This window comes from Papilio xuthus, unplaced genomic scaffold (genome assembly GCF_000836235.2).
Source record: "Papilio xuthus unplaced genomic scaffold, Pxut_1.1 DF826115.1, whole genome shotgun sequence".
Taxonomy (NCBI): Eukaryota; Metazoa; Arthropoda; class Insecta; order Lepidoptera; family Papilionidae; genus Papilio; species Papilio xuthus.
This window is the reverse complement of record NW_013532534.1, coordinates 3,358,019-3,384,085: the sequence shown is the minus strand read 5'-3', so window position 1 is coordinate 3,384,085 and position 26,067 is coordinate 3,358,019. Positions and strand designations below refer to the sequence as shown.

Here is a 26,067-nt window from a genome sequence, read left to right as displayed (position 1 = left end):
AATACTCTAGCCCTAGTGATTGCAAATCTGTATTTCACATCCTTATTCCGTTCTTTTTTTTTTGTAGCGTACTCTATGAGTGTTATAATTCGTTATGCAATCTTTCGTATTTGCTTATTAAAATTAAAATAATTATGAATTGTCTATTTTAAACTTTTCATTAAAACTAAAAGAGATCGCTTTTATTGCACCTATCGAATAAAATCGAATAGAATCTGTCAACAGTAAATCGGTATTTGCGAGGCAAATAGATGGCAGCATCACAGCGCCGCAACACGACCCCCTTGTCAACACGCCTTTGTTCATTTCATGTACGAGTACTATTTTTTTTTCAATGTACAGGCTATTGTAACAGAATGGCGTACATATATTATGTTGTATTAGCTGTCGCCTGAGACTCCTTCCACGCGATATTAAAAAAGCCTAATTAGTAGGCTATGTGTTCTTCCAGACTACGTTCTACATGCATGCCAAATTTCAAAGTTCTGGTGGTACCATCAAACAAACATCCATCTAAACATTCGCATTTATAATGTTAGTAAGATTTAATATTGAAAGGTATTGTTCGTCAAACATTTTTTGTTGTGCCGTACAACATAGATTCGGGTCCCGCGGTACATCCACCTTTAGAGTACGTGTACAGTTTTAGCCGTAATATAGTAAATAGTTGAAGTGGCATAGTGGATGGATGGATGGATGTTTGTTAGAAGATATCTCTAAAATATTTCAACAGATTTCGATTAAATTTAACATAGATGGAGAACATTTTCTTATATTTCATGCGAACAGAGTCACGAGCGACAGCTTGTATGTAATATACCTATAAAATTCTGAACAGCAATGTTTTTATCATCTTAAATGTAAACTCGCTATTTTCTTAGACTAAAATCAACTGTTGTACGTAGCAAAATAATTTATACGTCGCTGATTACTAAAACATTTGTATTTCAATCGTGTTATTCGCACATTCCGCAGTATATCAGGGGCAATTACAGCACATATTAGTCTCGCGCCCGACACAAACATCCCCGGACCAACAAAAACAAACGTAAGCATCGCTTACAACGATGGTAATTTGTCAGGTGAGCTTATCTCAAAGAATATAACGTGAAAAGAATCGACATATGTTTGATAATTTCATTATTGGTATTAGTAGCAATTTTAAACAGTTAAAAAAAGATATAAAATTAGTTCTGAATATCCAGGTTACGCATTTTATTTATTTTCTATAGTTCAGAAAAAAATATTTAATATAATAAAAAAAAAACATATAATTATATTGCATCTTAGATGGTTTATGTCATCTTACGTTTATTGAATAGAAAACTATAGGAAATATGTTCATATATCTGTCAGAATATTACTGTTCTTTATTTTTGCAACACAATTAAAAAATGAATTTGAAATTCAAGTCTCATACATGTATCCGTTCCAGCGACCGTGTTCGCATAATCCTAGACCAACTTGTAATACAAGATTTTCATCATTTTTACAAACCAACATCATGAATCAACAATAAAGAATGTTTATCTTTGAACTAAAGCGTGGGAACAATCGACAGCGTCGGTAGCGGCGCGCGTTGCTCCCGCTAACGTCTTCTTCAAGGGGGATGAAATATCTAAACGAGAGTCTCTTAATGGTGCTCATTTATTTCTCTCCCGAATCTCGCACTGAGCGCCGGTAATTATTGCGTTTCCAGTAGGGTTATTAAGTTTTGCTTCGGTTAAAATGAGAAATTGCTGCATTTATACGACGCCAAACTTGATATCTCTCGAATGCGAAGGGTTTAAAATTTAATTTCACCCGGTGTTATTATGATGTAATTAAATTAATTGTACGCTACGCCAATTTGAAATCAACATGACAATCGCTGGCATTCCAGCAATGTTTGCTTCTTTCAAAAGAGTATCGTACTATTTTTATTTTAGACTGCAATTCGCAAAATAGAATACATTACAATACTTTATTTTAATGTTGATTTGAATTTATATTTTTTCATAAACTAAACAATTGCTTTTTTAAGAAATCACTTTGATCCTTTATCGCAAGTTCGGTTTATAAATTAAAATTAAAATCGAAATGTTATAAGAAACTAAGTGTAAAAAAAAGTAAATTGATTCCGGCCAGGATCGAACTGGCGGCCTTCCGCGTGTAAAGCGGATGTGATAACCACTACACCACGGAACCACATGCTAATGGAGCTTTTCAAATATACGCTCTTACAAAACATGAACGTCCAACGTTCTATCACAACTTAAATAAGATTTTAAGTTCTAGTAAATACATTGGTTCAATGTATCTACTAAACATTTTAAGAATCTTTCTAACTAACTAGGAATTGATTGTAATATTAACATAAATCAATTTAGAACAATTTCATTTTATTTACTCTTTATTTATTTATATAATTTAAGATAGAAAATATATTAGTAGTTCAAAATAAGCAAGCGATATGTAATATTTGGTATTCCCGTAGTGCCTGCAACTCGTTGTCAGGCAAAAGCGATACAAAGTGCTGGAGCGAGCTCATATTTTGCGTAAAGCCTTCAGGCGCTTACAAATTCCAAACTTCGTAGAGATAACAAAACTCAGCTAAGCCGCTTCAGTTAAATGCCTCCTTCAAATCCTGCATAATGATTACAGAACAGTTAGACAAGTTATAAAACTTAAGCTTTCCCTAGCGTATGAAAAGTTTTAACTTAGTAATCCATGCATGTATTTCACTATGAATAAATTCAAGTCTTCCTATCTGTATATTATTTTCAGTCTATCTAACCTATCTAAAATATCAATCGACCGATCCTTTTCTTTAAACAAAGTAATGAAAATAATCTTTGGATCAACATTAAGGATCATTTATTGGGTTTAGTCGTATAAGAAAAGTTTGAATAAGTATAGCATATAAAGTTATTTTTGTATGTTGGTCCATGGTGAAATGGTTATTCCAAACGCTTTACAATCAGAACGCAACCAATTCAAACCTGGCTGGAAATAATTTTTTAACGAATCTATATATTTATCAAAAATATTTAAACTTAGCTGTTGTAAATTTTTATATTCCATTGATGTTTATTCTAACTTATTTGCTTAATATTAAAAAGAAAACTATTAAGAAAGTTACTATCTTGTTCAATTTGACAAACGAAATAACAATTTTATTAATCTAAATGGAATGTGTTCAGTTAAATTAACAATAGAGCTTTTATTTAACGTAATAGTCTAAATGAATTTATTTTAATTCGTTTACATTTTATTTGTCGAATAATTTAACACATTAAACACGCAGGTGTAACATTAATTAAAACACGTCATAAGTTGTCCGAAGCAGTCGGGCGATTTGTAGGTATACGTGCCCACAAACTCGGATGCAACTATAATTTCTACCAACAAATATTCGAAAGATTGCTCTACTGTTTTAAAAATATTACTTTTTACTAATATTATAAATGCGAATGTTTGGATGTATATATATGACGGATGGATGGATGTTTGTTTGAAGGTATATCCGGAACGGCTCAACGGATTTTGATGAAATTTGGCACACAAGTAGAAAATAGTGTGGAAAAACATATAGACTACTTATTAACCTTTCAATTCCACGCGGACGGAGACGCGGGCAATAGTTACAATATAATTAATATCATTTACAATTTCTGAAACTCACTGATAGTTACAAATAAATATTTAATTTACATAAAAGAAAGAGGCAAACAACAGGACACCTGATGTTAAGTGACCGCTAACTATTGGCAACATGACGTGATACTAATACTTTCCTAATTTGATTTCACTAATTATATAATTTGTTATACACGCTTATATTATTAATATGCAAAGCGTAAACTAAAATCAAACAGAGTATACCGCAATGTACACAACATGTGGCCCGAGCCAAATGCTTCAAGACCGCCGCAAGGCACGAATGCAAAGACAAACCGAAATCTTATCAAACGTCCGCCATGTTGGACCGGTTAATAAGCAAAACCGAACACAAGACGCCCCTCAACTTACCTGAAGGCTGTTTGCTGAACATATTCGGCCGCGCCACGCGCAAACATCGCGTAAGCGCCAATAACTTAACCTTAACTTGTGCGTAGCTTAGCTACATCGGACCGACCTTTGTTTGATTTGTTATTCATAAACTAATCAAGTAGGACAATACGAACGTAGTTAAATTATAGCATTCGATTTCCCTAAAATTGTTAAAATGAAGAGAAAAATATAGAAGCAATTCTAAGAATTAATATAATTTTGCCGTAATTTTTTTTCTATTTTTTTTGTCCTTACTACTTCTTTCTAAGTAATCAATCAATTCCGGTATAATATTAATGTTTAAAAATAATACACCAAATAGGAAATCTTAGAAATGTTCTGCCATTTAAAATATTCATAAAATATTTCATTTAACCATTGACTGAAAGTAACATTGTTAAAAGAAAGAAGTATTTAATAAAATCACAAAGAGAAACCTCAAAAATGTCGAAATATTTTCCAATTTTCACATTACAAAGAAACTTATAGCAACTCTTTTCTTCGAAGTAAATTCTTATAAGAAACAGTAAAAAGCGAAACAGTACAAGCTCGTAATGATACTTTTTTAATTTTCACAAAACGGAATCTTCGAAGGGATGTTTTGAATAGCGACAATTCATCGTATAACCGTGCTCAGGCGATTTCGATTAAAACAAAATCGGGGCGAGAAATCCCGCGGGAGCGGTTCATTTTGTAGCAATTAGTTGACGCGGGCGACGCATTCGCCACGACTGAGCGGATACCCCTTTACACTTGTCGAATTGCAGTAAATTTGCACAAACTTATACTTGAAATTTTATAAATCCGAGAAGATTTTCTTGCAATAAAATCTCACTTCAAATTTATACGTTTACCCTTAATGTTAAAATGTAACCAATCTAACAATTGAAATGGAAGGCGTTGGATACCCAGGGTAATAAAGATCGCCATGCCAACATAGAAAATGAGATAAGAAATGTCACCATATCATTTTGTTTGCAACACAGCAGTGTTAAAAGAAAAACTCGTAAACAACGCTGCAGTTCATAACAAACCTTCAAACTGACTCATCTAAACCGAGTTAGCGTAGACATTCCAACAAAACTGCCATCGAGAGAAGTTCAGACAATAAACAGAGAGATAAGCGAGTTGCGTCTTCATTGTTCTGACGGGAATAGGCGTCGGCGGGGCGGGGGGCGACGCGACAGCTTAGAAAATAACTTTCCTGTCGTATTACTTGAAATTTAACACGAAACAAGTGACTTTGTTCTTGATTAACTTAGTAAAGATACATATTATACTTACTTGGCTTTACAATCGGCACCATGCGATTTTACAGCGTTAAAATTAAACAGAAAAAAAGTATATTTAACCTAATTGTATTAAATTGATTTGCTTTGCCATAAATGATGAACACAGTTCTCTTACTACTCTTACTACAACTGTAACTTTAATCGTATTATAAGTCTTATTCGAAACAAAAACATTATTAGTATAATGTTATTCAGATAACGTCCATGGGAAATCCAGACCGCCTCAAGTCGAATCTATCTTAAGTCGTATTCGAATCCGCCCCAACGACACGGTACATCGAAAGTTCGTTAAAGTAATGTCACTCTATCTCGCCGTAGCTCTCCGGAGACGAATGAAATGATAATATAAAATCAAACGTGTAGAAAAGAGACGAAAGAGTTCGAGTTACTGCGGATAATGCCGTATAATCACAGTTTTGTTTTCCAATCGCTGCTAACGATTATTGGCTTGTTATTCGGGTGTCGTTTTGAAATTGCTTTAGTGCTCTGAGATAAGTCGTTAGCAAGTACAATAAAACGAGAGGGGACCGCGATTAGTTCACTTCAAGGCTCGACGTGATTATCTGCTTGAGCACCAATTCACACTTTTGTTTCTCTTTTCGACTTTTAATTACTGTTCCTTGAAAAACTTTGACTATAAAATTACGACATTGCTTCTATATTATTTTCCTAATACGATAAATTAGTTATTTTCCGATTAAGATTTTTTATATAATAAGGTGACCAATGCCCATAAACATCCGTATTTGCAGATGCGTTTACTACCTTTAATCGACATAGGTCGCACAGAAAGGAGACATTTGTTCTCCTCTGCCAAATCTACCTCCTATTCCTTTCCCTCTCCTTACAAGAGAAGAGTGGGAAGGCAGAGGGCATACTCGTCAAGTAGCATTGCCTCCACTTCACGGTTTTCTTCGTGTAATTTTCTATCCTCGTTGATTAAATCTCTAAAAATTACTTAATAAGATGACACGACTTGAATCCACTGACGAGTCTTCCGTTGTTATATTTAAAAAAATACCCTCTACCAATGTTACTGTTACCATAAAAAATAACAAAAATGTAAGCATCTTTCACTTGCACAATTAAAATTCATTGTAAAGCAAGTTTTTCTTTTTTGAAATTTTTAAAGTCAGTGTTTTGAACGAGACGAATTAATTCAGTATTCGGCAAACGGATACGGGTAACTCTTTCAGTACAAAGTATCATAAGTGGGTGGTTTTTTACAATTGCAGATTGGCTGGCAATATGCATATCCACTAAACTTTTGTCTGACCCAACCCATCTTTATTCATGTGTCTGTAAAATGAATATTTGTATCATTGTTTATACGTTTACAACAGCTTTGCGACTAGTGAAAATAAGAAAAAACTCAGATAGAATTATAGATTTATTGTTTATTTTTATAGAAATAATTTTTTTATATGTAATGTAGAACGTAGACTGAAAGTACACATACATATGCTACACATTAAGGTATTTTCATAAAAAAAAATATTATTAACTATCCTAAGTTTATTTTACTAAAAACACGTTAAAATTGGTTAAAAACAAAGGAAACGTACATTATCGTGTTACAATTTTATTACGCTAGGATCACTTTTATCAAAATAACATAATATACCTTTATGTGGTTTGCGTAAAAATTTCCGAATGTATATTTTATTAGAATATTATACTGTAAGCTTAACGTTTAAATTAGTTTGCTCCCCTAGAGAAGGATCGCGGGGAAGGGTTGTGAAATTTAAATTACAAATAAAAGCACTGAAAAATATTCACGAGTGGTTAGTGTCTCAATAGGAAGGTCCTTTAATTAACGTGGATAGGGTAATAGAGCTCAATTTATTCTAAAATTGTGTAACATTTTGAAGAGTTTATTCACAAAGGAACTTAAATTATTATTGTGTTATTAAAGATAACAACTTTTACTTCATGAATGGACCATTTGTTTTAAATATCATAAAATGTACTCATACAAGTATACTTGAGTTTGTAGAGGGCATAACAAAATTATTTGGTAATTGTTTTAAAGATCACGCTTCTACAGCTAGCTTCTAGCAGCAAGCGAATTCATATTGTCCACTCTTTCGTATAAATTACTAAAATATCATTTAAATAAAAATATATCTTTAGTTAAGTTAAATTTATTGATTAATTTTCGCTGCTTTTGTAGCATTATCTTTGTCAAAAATAATAACTATTTTCCACAGTTTTGAGGTTACTAGTTTTTTATTCTCGCCCCAACGGGCCCTCGCAAATCGTCTCGGTCTAAAGCGCCGTTCGTTCGACCGTAACTTGTGTACCATATTGAATTCTATCAACCGAATCAGCTACACGTAGCGACTGCCCTGAGGAATCTTCCCTTTCAAACGTATATTTGAAGTTTCACGTATCACTGGACATCGGGAAATATGTAATGTCGATTCTAATATTCGCATATTCTGAATATCTTTACCTTTAAGAAATTCAATTTGTCAACTGAAATATTTAGTGTTATTAAAGCCTATCAGAATTTTTCCAATTATGTTTTCTTGCCATTTCAAACATCGATAACAAATCGTCAGATAACTCTTTGCTATTTTTGTAAAGTTTATTATTGTAATTATAATTTTTAATTAAAATTCTACATAAATTGGAAGTCCTTTTTATCATTTAATGAGTATCTTGTTACAAACCTATAGTTCACACAATAATAATTAGAGTTAGGTTAGGAGTTGTTTTAATGCTGCTTGTAATTATAAACCAATCTATTGATCCTACTAGTCTCCATTGCTCTTTCTCTTCTTGGTGTATAATATGAATTGTCATAGCTTGCGTATCGTCGATGACTTGGCTGAATATCGAGATGCAAATAATCACCTTCCTCACGTCTTAATTGACCTTGACTGCTACCGTCGTATCTCGGATCTTCGTATATTGTTATTATTTGTTTTCTTTCTGCCACAACGGGTAAATCCGAAGGAATGTGTGCCACCGGTTGTGTTTGAGATTCATCGAAACCATATCCGTAGTTTGAACCATAACCATAACCGTTATCGTAACCAAAACCACGATCATCGTAACCAGGATCTCTATAATCCGCATTCCAACCTTGATTCCTATCCCACTTAGGTCGTTCCCATTGGTTTCGGTCATCCCAGCTTTGCGAATTCCAACCTCCATTTTGATTATATGGTACATTATATTCGTGACGATTACGAATGTTATCTCTTCTATGAGTTCCATGATTGTTTCGATGTTTATTATAATTTTCATGATCATCTAAGTAATGCTTTTTCGCGTAATCTTGATGTTCTATTTGTTTGTTGCCATTATTTTTGTAATTATTATGACCTCTACTATTGTAATTGTCTAGGCTATATTCTTGTCCGTTATTATGACCTCCTTTGTAACTTCTACGACCTTCATTATCGTTGGTATTCAATCTTGAGTTATAAGACGACTGATCATTTTCGTCATTAAAATCATCGTAATAAGTACTTTTGTTAGATGATTCGTCCTTGTGATACGAATTTTGGAAGCCTTGTTTATGGTGACCCTTTTTGTGGCCTCTCTTAAATCCTGTTGTTTCATTATCTTCAGCTTTGTCTTGTTTACTATTGTAGCCTGCATAAGCATCGTTATCTGTGGACTTCTTACTGTCATGTTCTTTTTTTAAATACTTAGAGTCATCAGCGGCCTTAGCATATTGGCTTATTTGACTGTCATTAATTTGGCTTTCGATTTGATGATTCTTCTCGCCTTTTTCTTTATCGTGTTTTAATGATTCCACACCTTCATCGTGCGATATGTCTTTTAAATGATCTTCTAAAACTTCTTTAAGCACTGATGCTGTTCCCGAACTAATTATTAGCACACATAGAACAACACAGACATAGTCTTGAAATCGAACAAACATTATAATAGTATGTACCTTGTGATGATTGCAATTTGTTTGGTGTTTAAAAGACTAATGAGTCAAACTTTTATTACATAAGCCATTTTATAGTATTTGGTTTCACTTCATGGTTATTTACATGACAATACCAGGAACTACTACTACTCTGGGTGCATTGTAACGACAATGAATAATTGACACTATGGTTGTCCTTGACATGACGTCATTAAAACGAAGTAGTATCTAGAACAGACGAATCGAGGTCAATGTTTGGATAAGGACATTGACTGAAGCTTATTTATTTGCAGATGGACATGTACCGTCTAGACTAGAGTACTTGAAACAGACGTCCATGTAAGCAGAGAATGTGAAAGAAGCGAGAAAAATGTGAGAACCGTAACTGATAGAAGTTGTTTGTGGTACAATCGAATCTGGATAACCGAGAAACCTCTATTAGCGAGTCATAGACTTGCCATAACTGAGAAACTCGGGTTAGACAAACCGCTATAAGCGAGATAAATATCTGAATTCTCGCTTTCCCAGGTTGGACTATACACGTAATAGTAACATTCACTATACATGCTAATAATAATCTAAATCTATGTAAATAATCGTTTTACCTAACTTTTTTAACGAGTTTTTCTCACATCGTTCACTTATTCGGTCACATTGGCGTTAAAGTCTTTTGTATATTTATTTCAAAGCATGACTATAAATGAAAACGATTTTACAATTGCTACTACAATTTAAATAATCTGAGTAATAAACTATTATAATTATGAGTACCTCTATATAGTTATTACTAGCGGACCCGACAGACGTTGTCCTGTCTACACGTCTTTAATTTGAATAAATTAATATGAAGTTAATATTTGATGAAAATTGTGAATCTAAACCATTCCCAGATCCCCTTGAACATACACAAAAAATTTCATCAAAATCGGTCCAGTCGTTTGAGAGAAGTTCAGTGACATACACACTCACAGAAGAATTATATACATAAAGATTACTTAAACTAAACACACCTATTTACTAAATTACTAGTTTGCTCATAATACTAAGGTTTGGGTAATATTATACATATAGGTGAAGCATAAACTTTGTACTCTTTTTAAAGGAAATTGTGCGAACGGATGAAACTGAAATTTGATACTAATTATTGTTAATGTATACTTTTAATGAAAAATAAAAAAAATCATGCGCCAATTTCGACCAATGAGCTATCACGCATCGACCAAGTTCAAGCTTAACCACTTGAAAATTGTTGAAATAAATAAAATAAGGAGAAAAATTCATCTTTTTTATTTAATTAATTGCACTAATACTAACAACAATATGATTTTAATTTTGACAAACAAGCAGAAAGTTTTAACATCAATTTCAAAGAAATATAATACTAAAAATATTAACCATACTCCATCGTTTTTTAAGTAATTATTCTAAAATAAATTACTACGTGATACTAACTCAATTAAATACTATTTAGCTTTGTATAAGAATTTCCTATTAAAGGAAACAATCTTTATAATCAAGGTTTCCATTATCAAAACATTTCTACTAAAACATATTGCCATCTCTATTTTTTCCAAAGAGAATAAAATAAATAGCAATATCTTTTATTATATTTACGTAAATATTTCGACTTTGGAATAATCACTAAATCTCTGAATATTGCTTGATATACAAATAAATTTACAACAAAAAAGCAGTAAAAAAAATAATTAACCGTTTAAATTCCTTTACATTTTTAGGGCAAACATAGAAAATTATTTTATGAATATAGGACGACAAACCACTTATATCTAATTTGTATTTTGTGTGTATTTTGAACATATACAAAGAGAATTCAGTAGATTTCTTAAATTATCCAAAAAAAAACTTGCCTGTTAAAAAAAGTTCTTTGCTCTTGGTCCTACCACAATTATTTTATGTTCAAATGAATGTTGACCAATAATGCATAATCCTCATTCTATAGCAATTGAATAGGCCGTCATTCTTGAGTAGTATAAACAAAATTGTATCAGTGAAAACTATCCCAATATGGTAAATTACCACGAAATAGCAAAATCAAAGATGAACTCTTAAATTTGGATACGTAATTCTTAATCTATGTCCACCAAAGAGTGGACATAGATTAGATGTTCTGCCAAAGAGTTGACATACTGGCCACTGACAACATTTGCCTTTTTATTATGGAAAAAGATAGATGAAAAAATATGACAGAAACGCGCGGGAAGTCAAAGAGTTAACGAGATGAAGTATTTATTATAGTTTGATAGAATTATTGATATAAATATGTAAACATATAGTTTTAACACAGTTTGAGTTTTAATATTTTGGTTGTCATGCTCATGTTTTCAATTTATACAAAAGTATCTTATTATCATTTTGTTAGTAATAATTTCATCTCTTTGTACATGTTTTGTTACATTTACGTTGTACCATTAATCTCTTTAACATTTAACGCGTCTAAGCGTGTTCTTAATTCTTCTACAAGATTGTCCCGCGGCACTTCTTGTTCCTCTCTCGTGGTTATATTCCTAATTTTGACCACACCTCGTTTTAATTCCGATTCACCCAGTACTACTGCTAAAGGTATACCATTCTCTTCGCAGTGTTGTAATTGATTCAACATTTTTGGATTCTTCTTATATGACTGTTCAGTCTGAAAACGATATAATCATACTATTATAAACCAATTTTAAATGGATGGATGTTTGTCACTACATAACTCCAAAACGGCTTAATGGATCTCGATGATATTTGGCACACATGTAGAACATAGGCTCAAGCAAGCATGGTATACTCAACCAGGTTTTTTTTTAATTCCATGTCTACGATGTGGCTGGTAAAAGATATAAAATATGTGTATTGTAAGTTGACTATTGAATTACCTTAATCCCTGCATTCCATAGTTCGGCGCATATCTTCATACGTTCCTCTAGGAAGTTCTTCTGAGCAGAGGCGACGTACACTTCTATATCATTTGTACGCACATTTATGTCACCAGAGGCCAACTTCGCTTCTAATATAGAGAATATTCTCTCAACGCCGATACTGACTCCTACACATGGCACCTAGAAATACATAAAAAATAAGCCATGACTTGCGTACAGGCATACAGACAGATGACATAAAATTTTAAAAATTGGTTTTCAGTTTTCGAATATATCAAGTGTACAAAATATTTTTTTTGTATCACATAAAGATACTCCAATTTTATTAATGTTTATAGATCATTTCTATTTAAACAGTAGGCATAACATTGAATTACACCTCCTTCATTCTTTGAGTTCCGATACAAATAAGAAAATATGAAGGACAAAAAATCTTGAAAAAAAATACAGACGAATTGAGAACCTTCTCCTTTTTTGAAGTTGGTTCAAATTAAAACCGATATATCAAATTTGAAGACGCCTTGCGTTACTACAGTATTTTTTATTTATATATATTAACATTTACCTGTTTGTTTTTAGAATCGAACATGCCAACAAGGTTATCGTATCTGCCGCCCCCCGCTATCGATCCTACTGCAAGCTCCTCATTGCCCACTTTGATTGGCTCTGTAATTATAAACATAATTACATACAATTATTATCATATAATTATATAAATTACAAGTAATTGACTTGTAAATGTACTATTTTTCGATTAAACTTAAAAAACAAACTAATACAGAAACGATTGATTATTAGACAAGCCACATAAAAAACGAAACTACGACTATCCGACAAAACATTACTTCTTGGCGAGTTTCTACAGTCAAAATGCGTATAAAGAAACGTATTCTAATGGGCCGTTTCAAAGTATTTGGCGGCTAAAGGCTCAAGGTCATCTGCGTTGTGCTCAGTTCAGTTGCATCCCTTTCTGTCCAAAAACACAAAATTGTGTTCTGCGCTGCAACACCTGCGCAGTTCCGAGCCACCAAGATGTTTGATTTATAACCTATGTTTGTCCGTTTTATACAAAGATAATAACGACGATATTGTGTTTAGACGTGTTATTGCAGGTTAGATTAACATGATAGAAAAGCAAGATGAAAACGTATTTATTACGGTAGTCAATGTGACATAATTTGTAATGTTACATTGTTTTTACCGGTTATGTGGCAGTGGAATAATGTCCATGACCAAACAGACTGGCAAAATTGCGAAACATAACCGGTTTCCTAATACCGTCCAGTAAGAGGGCTTGTCTAGTCGTAGTCGGCATTGAAACCACATTAAATTCAATATATACCGTTACTCTAAACTAGTTTTGTATACGATCTTGATTTTCGCGATTATAGATTTAAGAAAGATGATGTAAGAAACTAGATATTAAATGGAAACCGCTGTACGTCAAACCATGCAAATCACGAACAATATAACATGAAAAGTAATTAACAAACATTGAGTAGTATTTCTGAGACCAAAATGTTTTATATCGAGATTTTGGTCTCAGAAACCCATCTTTAATAAAATAACAAATAAAAAAACTCAAGAAGTTTTCATATTAAAAAGAATAATGTAACTATAACATCATAAAAACATAGTTTTGTTCAATAAAGTACAGTCGACAAAAGTGAAAGTGCATCGTCGTAATCCATCAAAGTCAAGTTTTATAAAAAGTGTAACAATTACAACACGATGCAGCAACGTCATTAAAATAAGATTATTACTCGATTTCACTATCTGACGTATTTATGTTAACCGAAAGCAGCAATTGTTTGCTTCAGTAAATTATTCCTTACTGGCTATTGGCACGACTCTGTGAGGTATTAAAAACTTAATTAGTAGAATATGTGTACTTTCTACATCTATGCCAAAATTCAGCGAGATCTATGAAGCCATTCTGCAGTACTTACAGTACCTTCTAACAAACATCCATCCATCCATCCATAAATTTATATTTGTAAGAATGATAAAAAACCAGTGAAATTCGGAACTATGATATGTTACAAAAATTACCGATTTGGGACAACTTTTGCCTATTTTAAAAAATGAACAATTTTTATATTTTTGGCTTTACCCTGAGATAAACATAGCACAAATGGATCACTTACGTGTCAAAACTGCTTCATAAATAACTCCAGTGTAGTAATCCAATCCCCTTGCTAAACTCAAGTCAAACAAAATATTTTCCTTGATACCCATTAATTCACTATACTTAAGCAGTAACTTTATGCCTTCTAACCCTTCCACTGCGGCTTTGGATTTAGACAACTTCTCGTCTTTTAATAATTTCTCAGCTAACTCCGCACCACCATTCAATCTTACATATTCTCCTATTCTATCCGCAGCATCTGGAGTTATGCCTTTCTCATTTATCATTTCCGTCCTTACTTCTTCCCATGGTGACTAAAAATAAATAATACATTTTAACTATAATTAGTGCCAGGAATCAAGATTTCCACTCATATATTAGTTTGCATTAACTCTATGTCCATAAAAGAATATAAAGTAACCTTCGGTTGCAGTATTTTAGTTTTAGAAAATGTCCTTGCGAGAATAATTTAAACAAATCGAACTTTAAAGGTAGAATACCACCGAAGTATGTTCCCTGATTAAATAATATTAGCTTTGACTTATTCAAAAAAAAAATTAAAAACTTAGTCAATACTATGTTTCATCATCATCAGCTCACTATACGTCCCCACCGAGGGGCTCGGAGCCTTCCCTAAGTCACGGGTGATTAGGCCATAGTCAACGATATTGGCCAAGTACGGGTTGGTTGACTTCACACATATACTACACATTGAAAATTTACCTTATCCAATTTATCAACAGTGGAACATGTTGAACGAAATTTGTCAACAGGAACACCACAAGCCTCAAACATTCCATCAAGCAGTCTCCTATGATTGACCTTCAGTACATACTTTCCGATATCAAGGGCATCTAAAATCTCAGTCACCACTTTGAGACATTCTACATCTGGGACCATCAAATCATATTGACCAGCAATATCAAAATCCTGAAAATAAAACAAACATTATAATACTCTATTCATCACAAAATGTCAACACTGTATGATTAATTATTTGCGCAATTTTGTTTTTTTTTAATTCAATGCTTTTCTTACGTGACAAATCATAGCATAGCATGGGCAATTGCTGTTATGTCACTAATGGACAGCAATTACTACTTATCATAAGAGTTTGTCAGCACTTTGTTACCTTCTCCATTAATAACATGTATGAAAATTTAGTTAGTAGTCTTTTTAAATACATTGGACATTGGCGCACTACATTTCATTCCATGCATCCAACTAGACTTCGCTGCAACAATTTGTATTCAGCACAGCATCCCATGCAAAATTAAGAGCTGTTATGATATCAGAAAACAGTTATTGTACTTACACATTGATAAAACTCTCTGTATCTGCCTCTTGTCATAGCTGGATTATCTCTCCTATAAACTTTGGCTATGTGATATCTCTTAAGTGTATTGATCTTGCTCATTGCCAAGTACCTGGCTAAAGGCACAGTCAAATCATATCTCAAGGCAAGGATTTCACCGCCTTGATCTTTTAAGTCATAGATCAATTTCGAATCTTCACCATATTTGCCTGTAAGGACTTCCTGTAATGAAAATAGATTAAATAGTAAAAATGTTACATGGACTTTTTAATGAACCCTTATTATGGCAACATTCATTTGTGCTATTCATTCTTTTGCTTATTTACATTTTATTTAAAACTATAGAAGGAAAAAATAGCTAAATATTTTTCTAAATCTAATAGAAAGGATACTATCACTAAACTAGCAATATTTTTTTTATTTAATTTAATCCATAATATGGAATACTGAGTTATTTTAAAAAGTTACCTTTAACTCAAAAACTGGTGTATCAATACATTCAGCTCCATGCTTTTTGAACACAGTTATAATTTTTTGTAACACATTGTTTCGTATTGTCATTTGTTGTGGATTATAATCTCTTGTTCCTTTCGGAGTTTTGAGAACAAACTTTTGTGAGGAAACATCTTCAGTTCCAAGCTGTGCTTTCAAAGCCAATAATTTGCTGACTTCAATTTGAATCTAAAAAACAATAAATTAGTTGTAAATATAAAGAACTTTGAAAGATAAAAGTCTTATTTAATTTTTATCTTCTACAAGCTAGCTTTCTAATACCTTGCTTTGAGAAGATGTTGCAAAACATTTTTTGTAACCATTGTTGCTTAGCAAATGGTAAAATTGCAATCTCATTGCTTTGAGAAACATGTTTCTTTAATATTTGTCTTCAAATTACTCCACTATGGTTCCTTGTCACCACTGATGGTAAACATTTTACAACCGGAAAAAGAAATATTTGAAGAATTAAGTAGTTCTGATTTGCTCAGAAAAAAAATATTTTAATCAATGTTGCCTATCTGTGGTAACTCAGAACCATATGGGGAGGTTCTCATTAAAAAAAACTTTATTAATTTAAAAAAAAAAATATTGTGCATAATATAAGTAAAAAAAATGTCTCAGGTGCTTAAAAAAATCTAATTATCTACAATAAACATATCTGCAAAAACACAAACCTGCTGATCATAGGACTTATCATTGCCTATTTGCAGATTTTTAAATGCATTTGGAGAGCAACATACAGGGAAAAGATTTATTTCTGACTCATTGAAACTCCGCATATGGTACCACCACCTCTTTATGTATTTATATTTTTGAAAAGCTATATCTTGACCTAATTTATTTAAAATATCTATATCTAATTGAGTGGGTGTATATCCACTCAAATAACTAAACTGAGACAAATGTTTATCTATTCCTTCAAGATTGTAAGTACATTTTTGCGCCTTCATCTGCTACAAAACCAATAGATTAATTATTAATGTATTATACATGATGCAACTCATAGACAACTTACATGTTTGAAAAAGTTAACGTTTTTCACAGACAAACGATACTATTTTAAGAACAATGAAATATTTAAAACAAACCTTATCGCCTGATTCTTTCGCAGCTTTCAACTTCCTAACGATATCACCCTGTTCTTTAATTTGTTGAAGCAAAATTTCCTGAGATTCAGCCATTATAATAACACTGATAAAAATATGTTTTTACACTAAGATTATGGTGCTTTCAGTCACAACCAGTCAAGGCTAGTAAAGTAAAAGTAAGAACGGTATCTAATAAATAATTGTAGGTTAACCTCACGCTACACAGAACCTTTCATTTCGGTTCTCTGCTTGCCAATTTGTCAATGTCAAATCTAATGTCAATTCGCGAATTCGCTATGTTTTGATTTTCGACAAAGGATGTTTGCTAATGAAATCAAAAAACTCGTGACTGAATTATAAATATCATTTTCAAATGGTTTTTTCGTTTATAATGCTAACTTTTACGAAAAATTTTAATTATTTTATTTTTATATCTTAACACTTTCAGACTTCGGCACATTTTTGGAAACTAAAACTATTGACAAAGACAACAACGTCGAAGTTGAATAATAAAAAATGACATTGACATCTGTAAACACGAAAACACAAGACCAAGAACTCAAAATTAATTATTATTTATTTGAGACTAATTTTATTACAAATAATTTACTTCAGAATATCATTGAACTATGGACAGATTTGAATACATTGAAGCTCGACTATTTGAAGGTGAAAACTATTTAAAACGAGAAAAAAATGTGAAAATATACGATGGCGATGATAAGGTTTGTTTCGACTTGGCTATTTCCAAAAAAATGTACAATGAGGCCTCTTAATCTTTTAAAATTTTCTAGACACAATATGTTGATGGCGAAGTTGTACTCACAACACATAGAATTTTATGGGGAAAGCCCGGCGACATACCCAAAGGACTAACATGTTTATCGCTTCCATTATATTATGTATTTTGCCTGGAAGAAGAAAGCGGAGGTGTTTTTGGTCTTGGTGGTCCAAAGAGGATTATTTTGCATTTAGGTCCAGCACTTCCAGGTATAGTTACAATCAGTGTGAGTTTGTTATTGCACTATATTACACTAAATCTTACTAAAATGTTGAGTTGAGAAGTAATAAGTGTTTTAACAGTCATATGTAGTATGATGAATATTTTACAGGTAAAAGACCAGGTCCTGCAGTAGTAAGTCCATATCACTTTGTCAAGTTCTCATTCAAGGATGGAATAGACCCACTTTTTTATAAAGCATTGTCTGATGCTGTAAATGCTAAAGCATGGGAAAGATCAACTCCATTGACATCTCCAAGCTCAGAATCTGCAGTAACATCCTCAAGACCTCCAGTGGCTCCTGTGAACTCAAAGATTAGGTCAGGTATTGTTGGAATAGAAAGAAGTATAGAGGAACAGCATAGAGCAACAGATGAAAGTATTAGTGTAGCATTTCAAGATCTAAGAAAACTTATGGAGAAGGCTAAGGAAATGGTGTCAATATCAAAAACTATATCAGCTAAAATTAGGGTAAGTATTTAAAAGATTATCAACCTTAATGTGTCTAAGTATTGAAAACATCTACAAAATCTAAATAAACTTAATGCAAATTTATAAAATGCTATTTGAGTTACTGCTGAAACAATTTTGACGAAACATTCTTGTCTCTGTTTTGTATTAAGATGACAGTCACTGGATACCCATATTAAGGTTGTAATAAAACTATCAATATTTATAGGAGAAACAGGGAGATATATCTGAAGATGATACAGTTAGATTCAAATCATACCTCATGAGTTTGGGTATTGATGATCCAGTCACTAGAGATACATTCCGATCAGATTCAGATTACTATGTTGGCTTAGCTCAGCAGATTTCAGATATGATGGTGGCAGTATTAATGGTAAGGAATTAAATATAACTTTATTAGTACTTAAATTCTGCACTACAGCTAAAGCTCCTCACACATATTATTGAGTTTGATAGTTTTATAAATTGTAAAGAATTATGCCTGGTTAACATTATGCCGTTATAGTAGTGCTCAGTAGCACTACTATAACGGCATAATCCTAACGGCATAGTCCTACTGTACTGGCATAAAGTAAAGGTATTTCTTAGGTATTTTTTAGGTTCCAAATTTAAAACCTAATTGACATGTTGATACTCTATACTGCAGTATTGTAATTTGTCAACAATATTGAAACCTTTTTCTTACAAGATGGGGAAGGATAATGTGGGGAAGATGCCTAGAAAATTATATCACATTTTATTTGTTTTTCAGGACTGTGGTGGAATTATGTCACTTGCTGATGTGTGGTGTAGGGTTAATAGAGCAAGGGGCTTGGAACTTATATCACCTGAGGACTTATTAAATGCTTGCAAGTAAGTCATTTACCATAGATATTAGTTTTATAATTAAATCCACCTTTTGTAACATAATAAAAGAATTCCATATTGATGTAAATAATGTCTTCAATGAAGATTGGGTACAAAATATACCTTAAAGTTAAACTTAAGACAGTCTTATAAGATTTATTTAATACTGATAAAGAAAATATAATTTTTTGGTCTATGTTTCAGGTTATTACAAACAATTGGTGCTCCGATGTCACTTCGGAAGTTTCCTAGTGGCGCATGCGTTCTACAACTAAACAGTCAGAGAGATGAAGAGGTTGCTAAAAGTACTAGTCAATTGGTAAGTTCTGAATAAACAAATAAAAATTACATTATTTATATTACGTTATCGTATATAGCCGCACTCAAGTAAATACAGGAATATCAATTTTCATACATAGCCATTTGTTTTTTGGTTTATTTTATGAAAATTGTGAGATAAATTTAAATTATATTGTAAAATAAGGGTAGCTATTGTTTTGTGTTTTATCAGAAATTTTTGAAATTTACGCATTGTAGAGTTCACTAAGTTTGTTATTAAAACAAACGATATTTCACAATTAAGTTTTCTAACAGTATATTTTGTATTTCATGATTTCTATTCCGTTCATAATGTAATATTATTAATCTAATATTTTATTTTTCAGCTCGAAGAAAATGGAACCCTTACACCTGTAAAGTTATCGCAACTTGCCAATGTGTCTGTTTTACTGGCTCGAGAGAGACTTTTTACTACGGAACGCCTTGGCCTAGCTTGTAGAGACGAATCTATTGAGGGACTCGCTTTCTATCCTAATTTGTTCCTTACTAAGGCTTAATAAGTGTAATTGTATATTAAATAAATTATATTGAATATTTTCTTTTTTTCATTGTTGAATAAAAAAAGGTATTATCAGTACTAGATTCTAACTTCATAGAAATATAGTGAAATATAATTGTGCCACTTGTAGGTTAAAGATAAACATTATAATCAAGCACAAATCTTTAATTCATCCAGCTTAATTCACAAAATTCAAATGTTAATCCTATTCAATTGTAAGCAATTAAGCAACGTAAGCATCCTTCACTTTATACTTCAATACTGTAAAACCTTTTCTCAAAATATCTCACTCTTTATTATTATCAAATAGATATGAGCAACTTCTAATACAAATGCATTATTAAAGGCCCTTATTTCATCGCCAAACTTTTTATTATTCATATAAAAATAAACATTTTAAAGGCATTTTGATGATATAGGTAAGACAAACTTTTTTTTTAAATAGAGAATAATTATATCTAATAAGAGAAAGCAATCACAGTGAAAATTTTGATTCAACAAAATAACACACTTTCAATATCAAAATAGAAGTTCAAAAGCATTAAGTATTGAATTCACAATCAAATATGTGCTCAAAGCTATAAGAAAGCATTTATCACCTCTAGTTATAACTTTTAAAAGCATCAATCTTAAGTTATTAATGTCAAGTTCATAATTAATTTCACTTTTACAACTTCCGAGGTAATAGCAATTGAATGCTTTTCAAAGAAGTAAAGTATTTTCTTCTTTCGGCTCCTTTAAAATGTCATAACCTCAAAATTTAATTTTTTCATACATTAGGATACAACATTTACATAATATTTATGACCAGTCAGATAAATACATCATTATGGTAAACAAAGTCGCACTGTAGCTTACCAAATGATATTCGATTAGTTCACATACACCACAGATGCTTTTGAAGTCCATATTAGTGTAATAATTACACTATATCAAGTTGTAACTAAGCCTCATCAAGTTACTTATCATGCCAAAATCTCCTTTAATGATCCATAATTTTTGTCAGTGTCATAGTTTTTTTTTATTTACATGGCAGAAACACATCATATTTGCCATTCAATTATTTACTTTTGTCCTTTTTCTGATTCATTTGGACTACATTATTCTTACTAAGTTTCGAATACAATTACCATTGACACATATTTTGTTGCCCTTCGATGTAATTCAACCATCACCATCAGTATAAATGGTTGCATAATCATTGAGTTTTTTTTTTATAATGTAACGCTTGACCACAATCCCACCATTTTAGATTTAGAGTAATTTTCCAAAAAGAAAAATAAAAACTGCAATAAGAAACTCAAATCAAGACAAACCTTAATTACTGATAAGTTTTACAAATAAGTTAACATGTGTAAATTGAAATGATAAACAAAAGCAGGTTAAAGAAAAAATAAACTGAAATTAAAAACAAAAAGGTGCTTGAAAAAAAAAGAAAATAACTATTACTACTTTTTATTACTTTTTATGGAATGTAACCTAAAAGCATACATTTAATACTCAATTGCACTTTTAAAATCCTTTGGTGTTTGTTTAGATTTGCCACATAATTCCCAAGCTTTGAAGTCATCACATGCTCTTATATTTTCAATATAACATTCAACACCTCGATGAAAGGGTAACATTATTTCATCATTAATCATTTCTGATAGGCGATGTAAGTATGCTATGTTTTTAGCAAGCTTTTCTTTAATATCTGTGGATAATGGCCTTTCAGTGCACTGTACAATATCAAGCTGAAAATTTAAAACATCTTAATATTACAAACATGAATTAATGGTTGTTTATTACCAGATGCTACTCTATGGCAACACAATAGCTCCAGATAACATTTGGTAGAAACAAATATGGGGACTCATTCTTTTTCATTTAATTCATTGAATCAAAGTCACACGCAACAGTAAGTTAATCTACACAATTGTTAGTAATTAAATTATAAATATGATTACCTCTTCAATAACGTTACTTTTAAAGCCAAGATAAGTAGCCAGACTTTCTGCCAAAGTTTTAACTGTTTTTGGTATGCATCCAGATTTGTTTCTTGACACAATGAGATGTCCAACCTGAAAAGTTAAATAAATCTAAACATTTTTATCGGGTTTAATACAAGTAAGGTAAGACTATTGTTTTGACTATGACATTGTATCACCAGATTCAACAAATCTTGGTGTGGATGGATGTTTCTTAGAAGATATCTTTAGAACAGCTGCATGACTCTTGCTGAAATTTGGTTTAAATTTAGACTATAGTCTGGTAGAACACATTCTAATTAAGATCTTTTTAAATACTGTGTGGACAGAGTCTGAGGTGACAGCTATCTAAATATATAAAAATCAATTGCTGTTTGTTAAGGTGCAAAAACTCGAGAACAGCTGAACAGATTTATCTTATCTTGGTTTTGAAATGTTCAGGGAGGTATAGGGAAGGTTTAAAAGGTGAGGATAATTTGAATAATTGCCAGGAATTAATTAAGTTTTTGTTCATTCCACACGGATGGAGTCCTGGGCAACAGCTAGTTTAAAATAAAAGTGAAACTCTAAGAAATTATACATACTTGAGTATCAAATACTGAATTCAGCTTAACATTATGTTTGTGATACAAGCAGTCTGAAATTTTCCTGCAGTCGTGTACTATTTTTTTTGGGCTTTCACATTCTAGTAATTTCTTTAAGCCAGCATCAAATGCAGGATATTGCATAACTTGAACATCAAATATGTAGATTTGTTGAGGAGTTGATAATACAATGAAAGGCATTTTACACTTTCTACCCATGTTAGACCCATCTGTGCTAAGTGCAATATAATTGTACTGAGTCAAATCATCAATTGCAGCATGAAAATTCTTATCAATTTGATTTATGTAAATATATTTCTTTGCAGTTTTAATTATTTCTTCACATTCTTTTTGTGTTAATTTCAAATATGTTTGATCGGTTTCTTCATGTATTTTGGTTATGTTTCTGACTTCAGAATCATAATAGTGGCAAACACCTTTATCCTCCTCACCTTGAGGTAATTCCTTAACATTGTATAAAGATATTTTAGATTTGTCTATGGTCATACTGTAAAAACGGCCTTCAATAACTTCTGAATTCTTTGTTTCTATTTGTAAAAGTTCTCCCTTCATGTAAAGATTATCCATTTTTAAAGTTTGTCTTATAGTTAAAATTGAAGGTAATTATTATGCAATTTTTAATCTTTCTTAACTGGCTTAGGTGATTTTTCTGCCTCACCATAAGCTCTATAAATATACATGCCTAATGTAACATGTAAAGCAATTACTGCAACTATAGCTGAGTAGACGCTGCTCGTAACGTTGTCAAGTCGCAACACTCCATCAAATACAAGACTTTTAACGAAAAAGAAGGATACAACGGGTACTACTATAATAAATAGACAGTACTTGATCACCGTCTGAAAGACAAGAAAGTCTGGTAGGTCCTAAAAAAGATTAATGTATAAATACATCAGGTGTCTGCAAAATCAATCATATGAATATTGATTCAGTTGTCACTTACATTGGCTCTGCCTTCAATCATCATAAAGTTAAAGAAAAAAAAAACAAAAGGTGACAAATTTAAGTTAAAAAGCACACCCACTTCATCAGTCACCTTCAAGAAAGTTTTCTATTAAAGAGAGAATCGAAACTCTTATCTTACGAAATAATGCATGACAAAATTCTCAAAGATATTTGACATTTCCGAAGTTGCCAATATGCAAAATTAATTAAACTTTGACTTCGAGCTTTGAGTTGCTATACCAAATAATATAAAAAGCTGTTGCCGAATTATAATAGCCAAACACCTGCAAACACCTGGAGGATCGTTAGAAATTTAAACTTTCACCAAAAGATTTAATAAAATAAATACTTTTACATCGTCATAACAAACAAGGCGTCACACTGTTATGATTATGAATAGAAGCGATTAAATATTCCGGATGACTCTATACAATAGAGGTGCGAAGTACATATTATTTTACACATTTGAAATTGACTCATATTCGGTCATTTCAACCCAGCACTTTGTTGAAGTAACAACTATAATTAACCTGAAGAGCGGTACTCACAGTGAAATTGCGATGAATAAAATTCAGTATGGATTTATATTTACATTTCTTGTAAGTTTTTCTTTACCGTCATAAATGTAAAAGTTTAAAAATATTACTTTAAATTCAATGCATTTAGCAGATGGAGATAAACGGTACTTTTGTTGACCTTAAAGAAATACAAAAAGCTATTTTGCAGTGGAAGAGTCAGAATTCACTTAATTTTGACGAGGTTAGAGATTCTTAAAATAAGAATTCATAATATATATGAATGTAATATTATCGATTTCTATTCACACCAAAATAAAATTGTTTACGTTAATATTATTTTCAGATTGGAGTTACGAGTAACGGTATTTTTGACTTCGGGGATGTGAAAAATAAATTGTTACAGTGGAAAACACAAAAATTATCACAATTGTGTCCATCGAATGGGTAAGTAATGGCAATAACAGGCTTTGTATGCAGAACAAAAAAATATGTTATTAAATATTCGGATTTTTTGCAGACCACAACTGCAGAATTTATTGAATTTGGTATGTAGTACAGCACAACCCACTAATGTGACATTAAGAGATGGATGTATTACATGTTTTTCAAGAGTCACATCTATGCCCGAGGTTGGTTCAAACGTTTTACATTAAATGAATGAAATTTGCATAAATACCGTCTGAATACACCTATTCATATTTCAGGGACCTCAAGAGCTTAGCGCATTAAGTGCATGTGCTGTACAATATTTCACAAACACGTCTTATGCGAGCTGTGCGACGGCGTTAATGGTAAAAAATGGAGTTTTTAAACTATATTATTTCATTAAACCTTACAAAAACCTCAAAATGGAGTGTTTTTGTAACGTTTAATATAATTGTGAAATTTTTAAAACATTAATGAAAACCTCGATGTTTTGTTGAAAATGTCTTGAATTTCAATTTACTTTAGATAAATAGAATAATTAAAAAACAATAACCATAATGAAAACAAGTGGTTTTTAACATTTAGAAGTATTATATCTATGTTAAAAATTATATAATATTTATTGTAAAACTGTTTATCGTCAATTGATCGTATAAATAACAGAAGATTCTTTTCTTCTTACAATGTGAATATTTTTCTCCACAATGTAACCGGTTTTACTGCGCTTAATAATTCACGTAAATAATATAATTTCACAGGCATTGTCAACATCTGCTCTAAATGTTCAACCATCGGGATGCTACATGGGATATTGCGATTTTGTACGGTGCTTACGCAGAGTTAATTCTATTAATTTGGTAAAAATAAATTTAAAAACATTAAATCCTTTCGAACCACCGTTTGAATACTAAACCATTTGTAATTTTTAGGTAACGCAATGCACTCGTGAAGCGAGGACTGGCGTAAATATAACTTTAGATAGCGATAATGTTCGATTTTATACTAATGTAACGTCGTGTATTCTTGCAAAAACACGATGTGGACCGTTTAATCCAATAACTGGAGAACCTCAAACTCCCGGATACACTGCATCAGGAGTAAGAGTTAGTAATGCCCTTCAGTTTTCAAGTACAGGTGAACTTAGGGTATTAGCCTTTTCAACGTCTACACCTGTAAAATCATCATTTTGTTCAACAACATCTAACTTAACACAAACTAGTTGGTTAACTAATGTTTGTTAAATTAAACTGTGAATGGTTTAAGTTGTCATGTGATTATGATTATAATTTTTTAATTTTGGAAGGTCTCTCTTATTACCTGAACT

At 31.8% G+C, this 26,067-nt stretch overlaps 4 protein-coding genes and 1 non-coding gene across 7 annotated transcripts; 2 read left to right on the top strand and 3 right to left on the bottom strand.

Annotated features, from left to right (window-relative positions):
• Nucleotides 1-2,114: 2,114 nt before the first annotated feature.
• On the bottom strand, nt 2,115-2,187 carry TRNAV-UAC (transfer RNA valine (anticodon UAC)). Its single transcript has one exon. It is a non-coding gene; the product is annotated as a tRNA-Val (tRNA).
• A 9,348-nt stretch (nt 2,188-11,535) lies between these two features.
• HisRS (histidine--tRNA ligase) lies at nt 11,536-17,438 on the bottom strand. Of its 3 annotated transcripts, none has more exons than XM_013319675.1 (9): nt 17,125-17,438; nt 16,711-16,989; nt 16,010-16,222; nt 15,542-15,763; nt 14,950-15,156; nt 14,246-14,540; nt 12,664-12,764; nt 12,096-12,278; nt 11,536-11,866 (listed from the first exon to the last, which is right to left on the bottom strand). In XM_013319675.1, the coding sequence occupies exons 1-9, from the start codon at nt 17,215-17,217 to the stop codon at nt 11,633-11,635; spliced, it is 1,827 nt and encodes a 608-aa protein (XP_013175129.1). In that variant the 5' UTR covers nt 17,218-17,438; the 3' UTR covers nt 11,536-11,632. The 3 variants fall into 3 exon arrangements, with proteins under 3 accessions (XP_013175129.1, XP_013175131.1, XP_013175130.1); XM_013319677.1 differs by lacking the exon at nt 16,711-16,989 and adding an exon at nt 16,316-16,456 and having other exon boundaries at nt 11,537-11,866; nt 17,125-17,214; XM_013319676.1 differs by lacking the exon at nt 16,711-16,989 and having other exon boundaries at nt 11,537-11,866; nt 17,125-17,414.
• A 140-nt stretch (nt 17,439-17,578) lies between these two features.
• Nucleotides 17,579-20,316, top strand: Vps36 (vacuolar protein sorting 36). The gene is made up of 7 exons (XM_013319678.1): nt 17,579-17,849; nt 17,919-18,114; nt 18,237-18,595; nt 18,804-18,968; nt 19,347-19,447; nt 19,646-19,760; nt 20,107-20,316. The coding sequence occupies exons 1-7, from the start codon at nt 17,754-17,756 to the stop codon at nt 20,275-20,277; spliced, it is 1,203 nt and encodes a 400-aa protein (XP_013175132.1). The 5' UTR covers nt 17,579-17,753; the 3' UTR covers nt 20,278-20,316.
• Nucleotides 20,317-21,718: 1,402 nt separating this feature from the next.
• On the bottom strand, nt 21,719-23,517 carry LOC106123557 (exonuclease 3'-5' domain-containing protein 1). The gene is made up of 3 exons (XM_013319956.1): nt 22,834-23,517; nt 22,229-22,342; nt 21,719-22,015 (listed from the first exon to the last, which is right to left on the bottom strand). Exons 1-3 carry the CDS (start codon nt 23,419-23,421, stop codon nt 21,773-21,775), a joined length of 945 nt encoding a protein of 314 aa, XP_013175410.1. The 5' UTR covers nt 23,422-23,517; the 3' UTR covers nt 21,719-21,772.
• A 981-nt stretch (nt 23,518-24,498) lies between these two features.
• On the top strand, nt 24,499-26,023 carry LOC106123364 (uncharacterized). Its single transcript, XM_013319624.1, has 6 exons — nt 24,499-24,558; nt 24,661-24,761; nt 24,835-24,946; nt 25,022-25,108; nt 25,502-25,600; nt 25,673-26,023. The coding sequence occupies exons 3-6, from the start codon at nt 24,938-24,940 to the stop codon at nt 25,982-25,984; spliced, it is 507 nt and encodes a 168-aa protein (XP_013175078.1). The 5' UTR covers nt 24,499-24,558; nt 24,661-24,761; nt 24,835-24,937; the 3' UTR covers nt 25,985-26,023.
• Nucleotides 26,024-26,067: the final 44 nt, after the last annotated feature.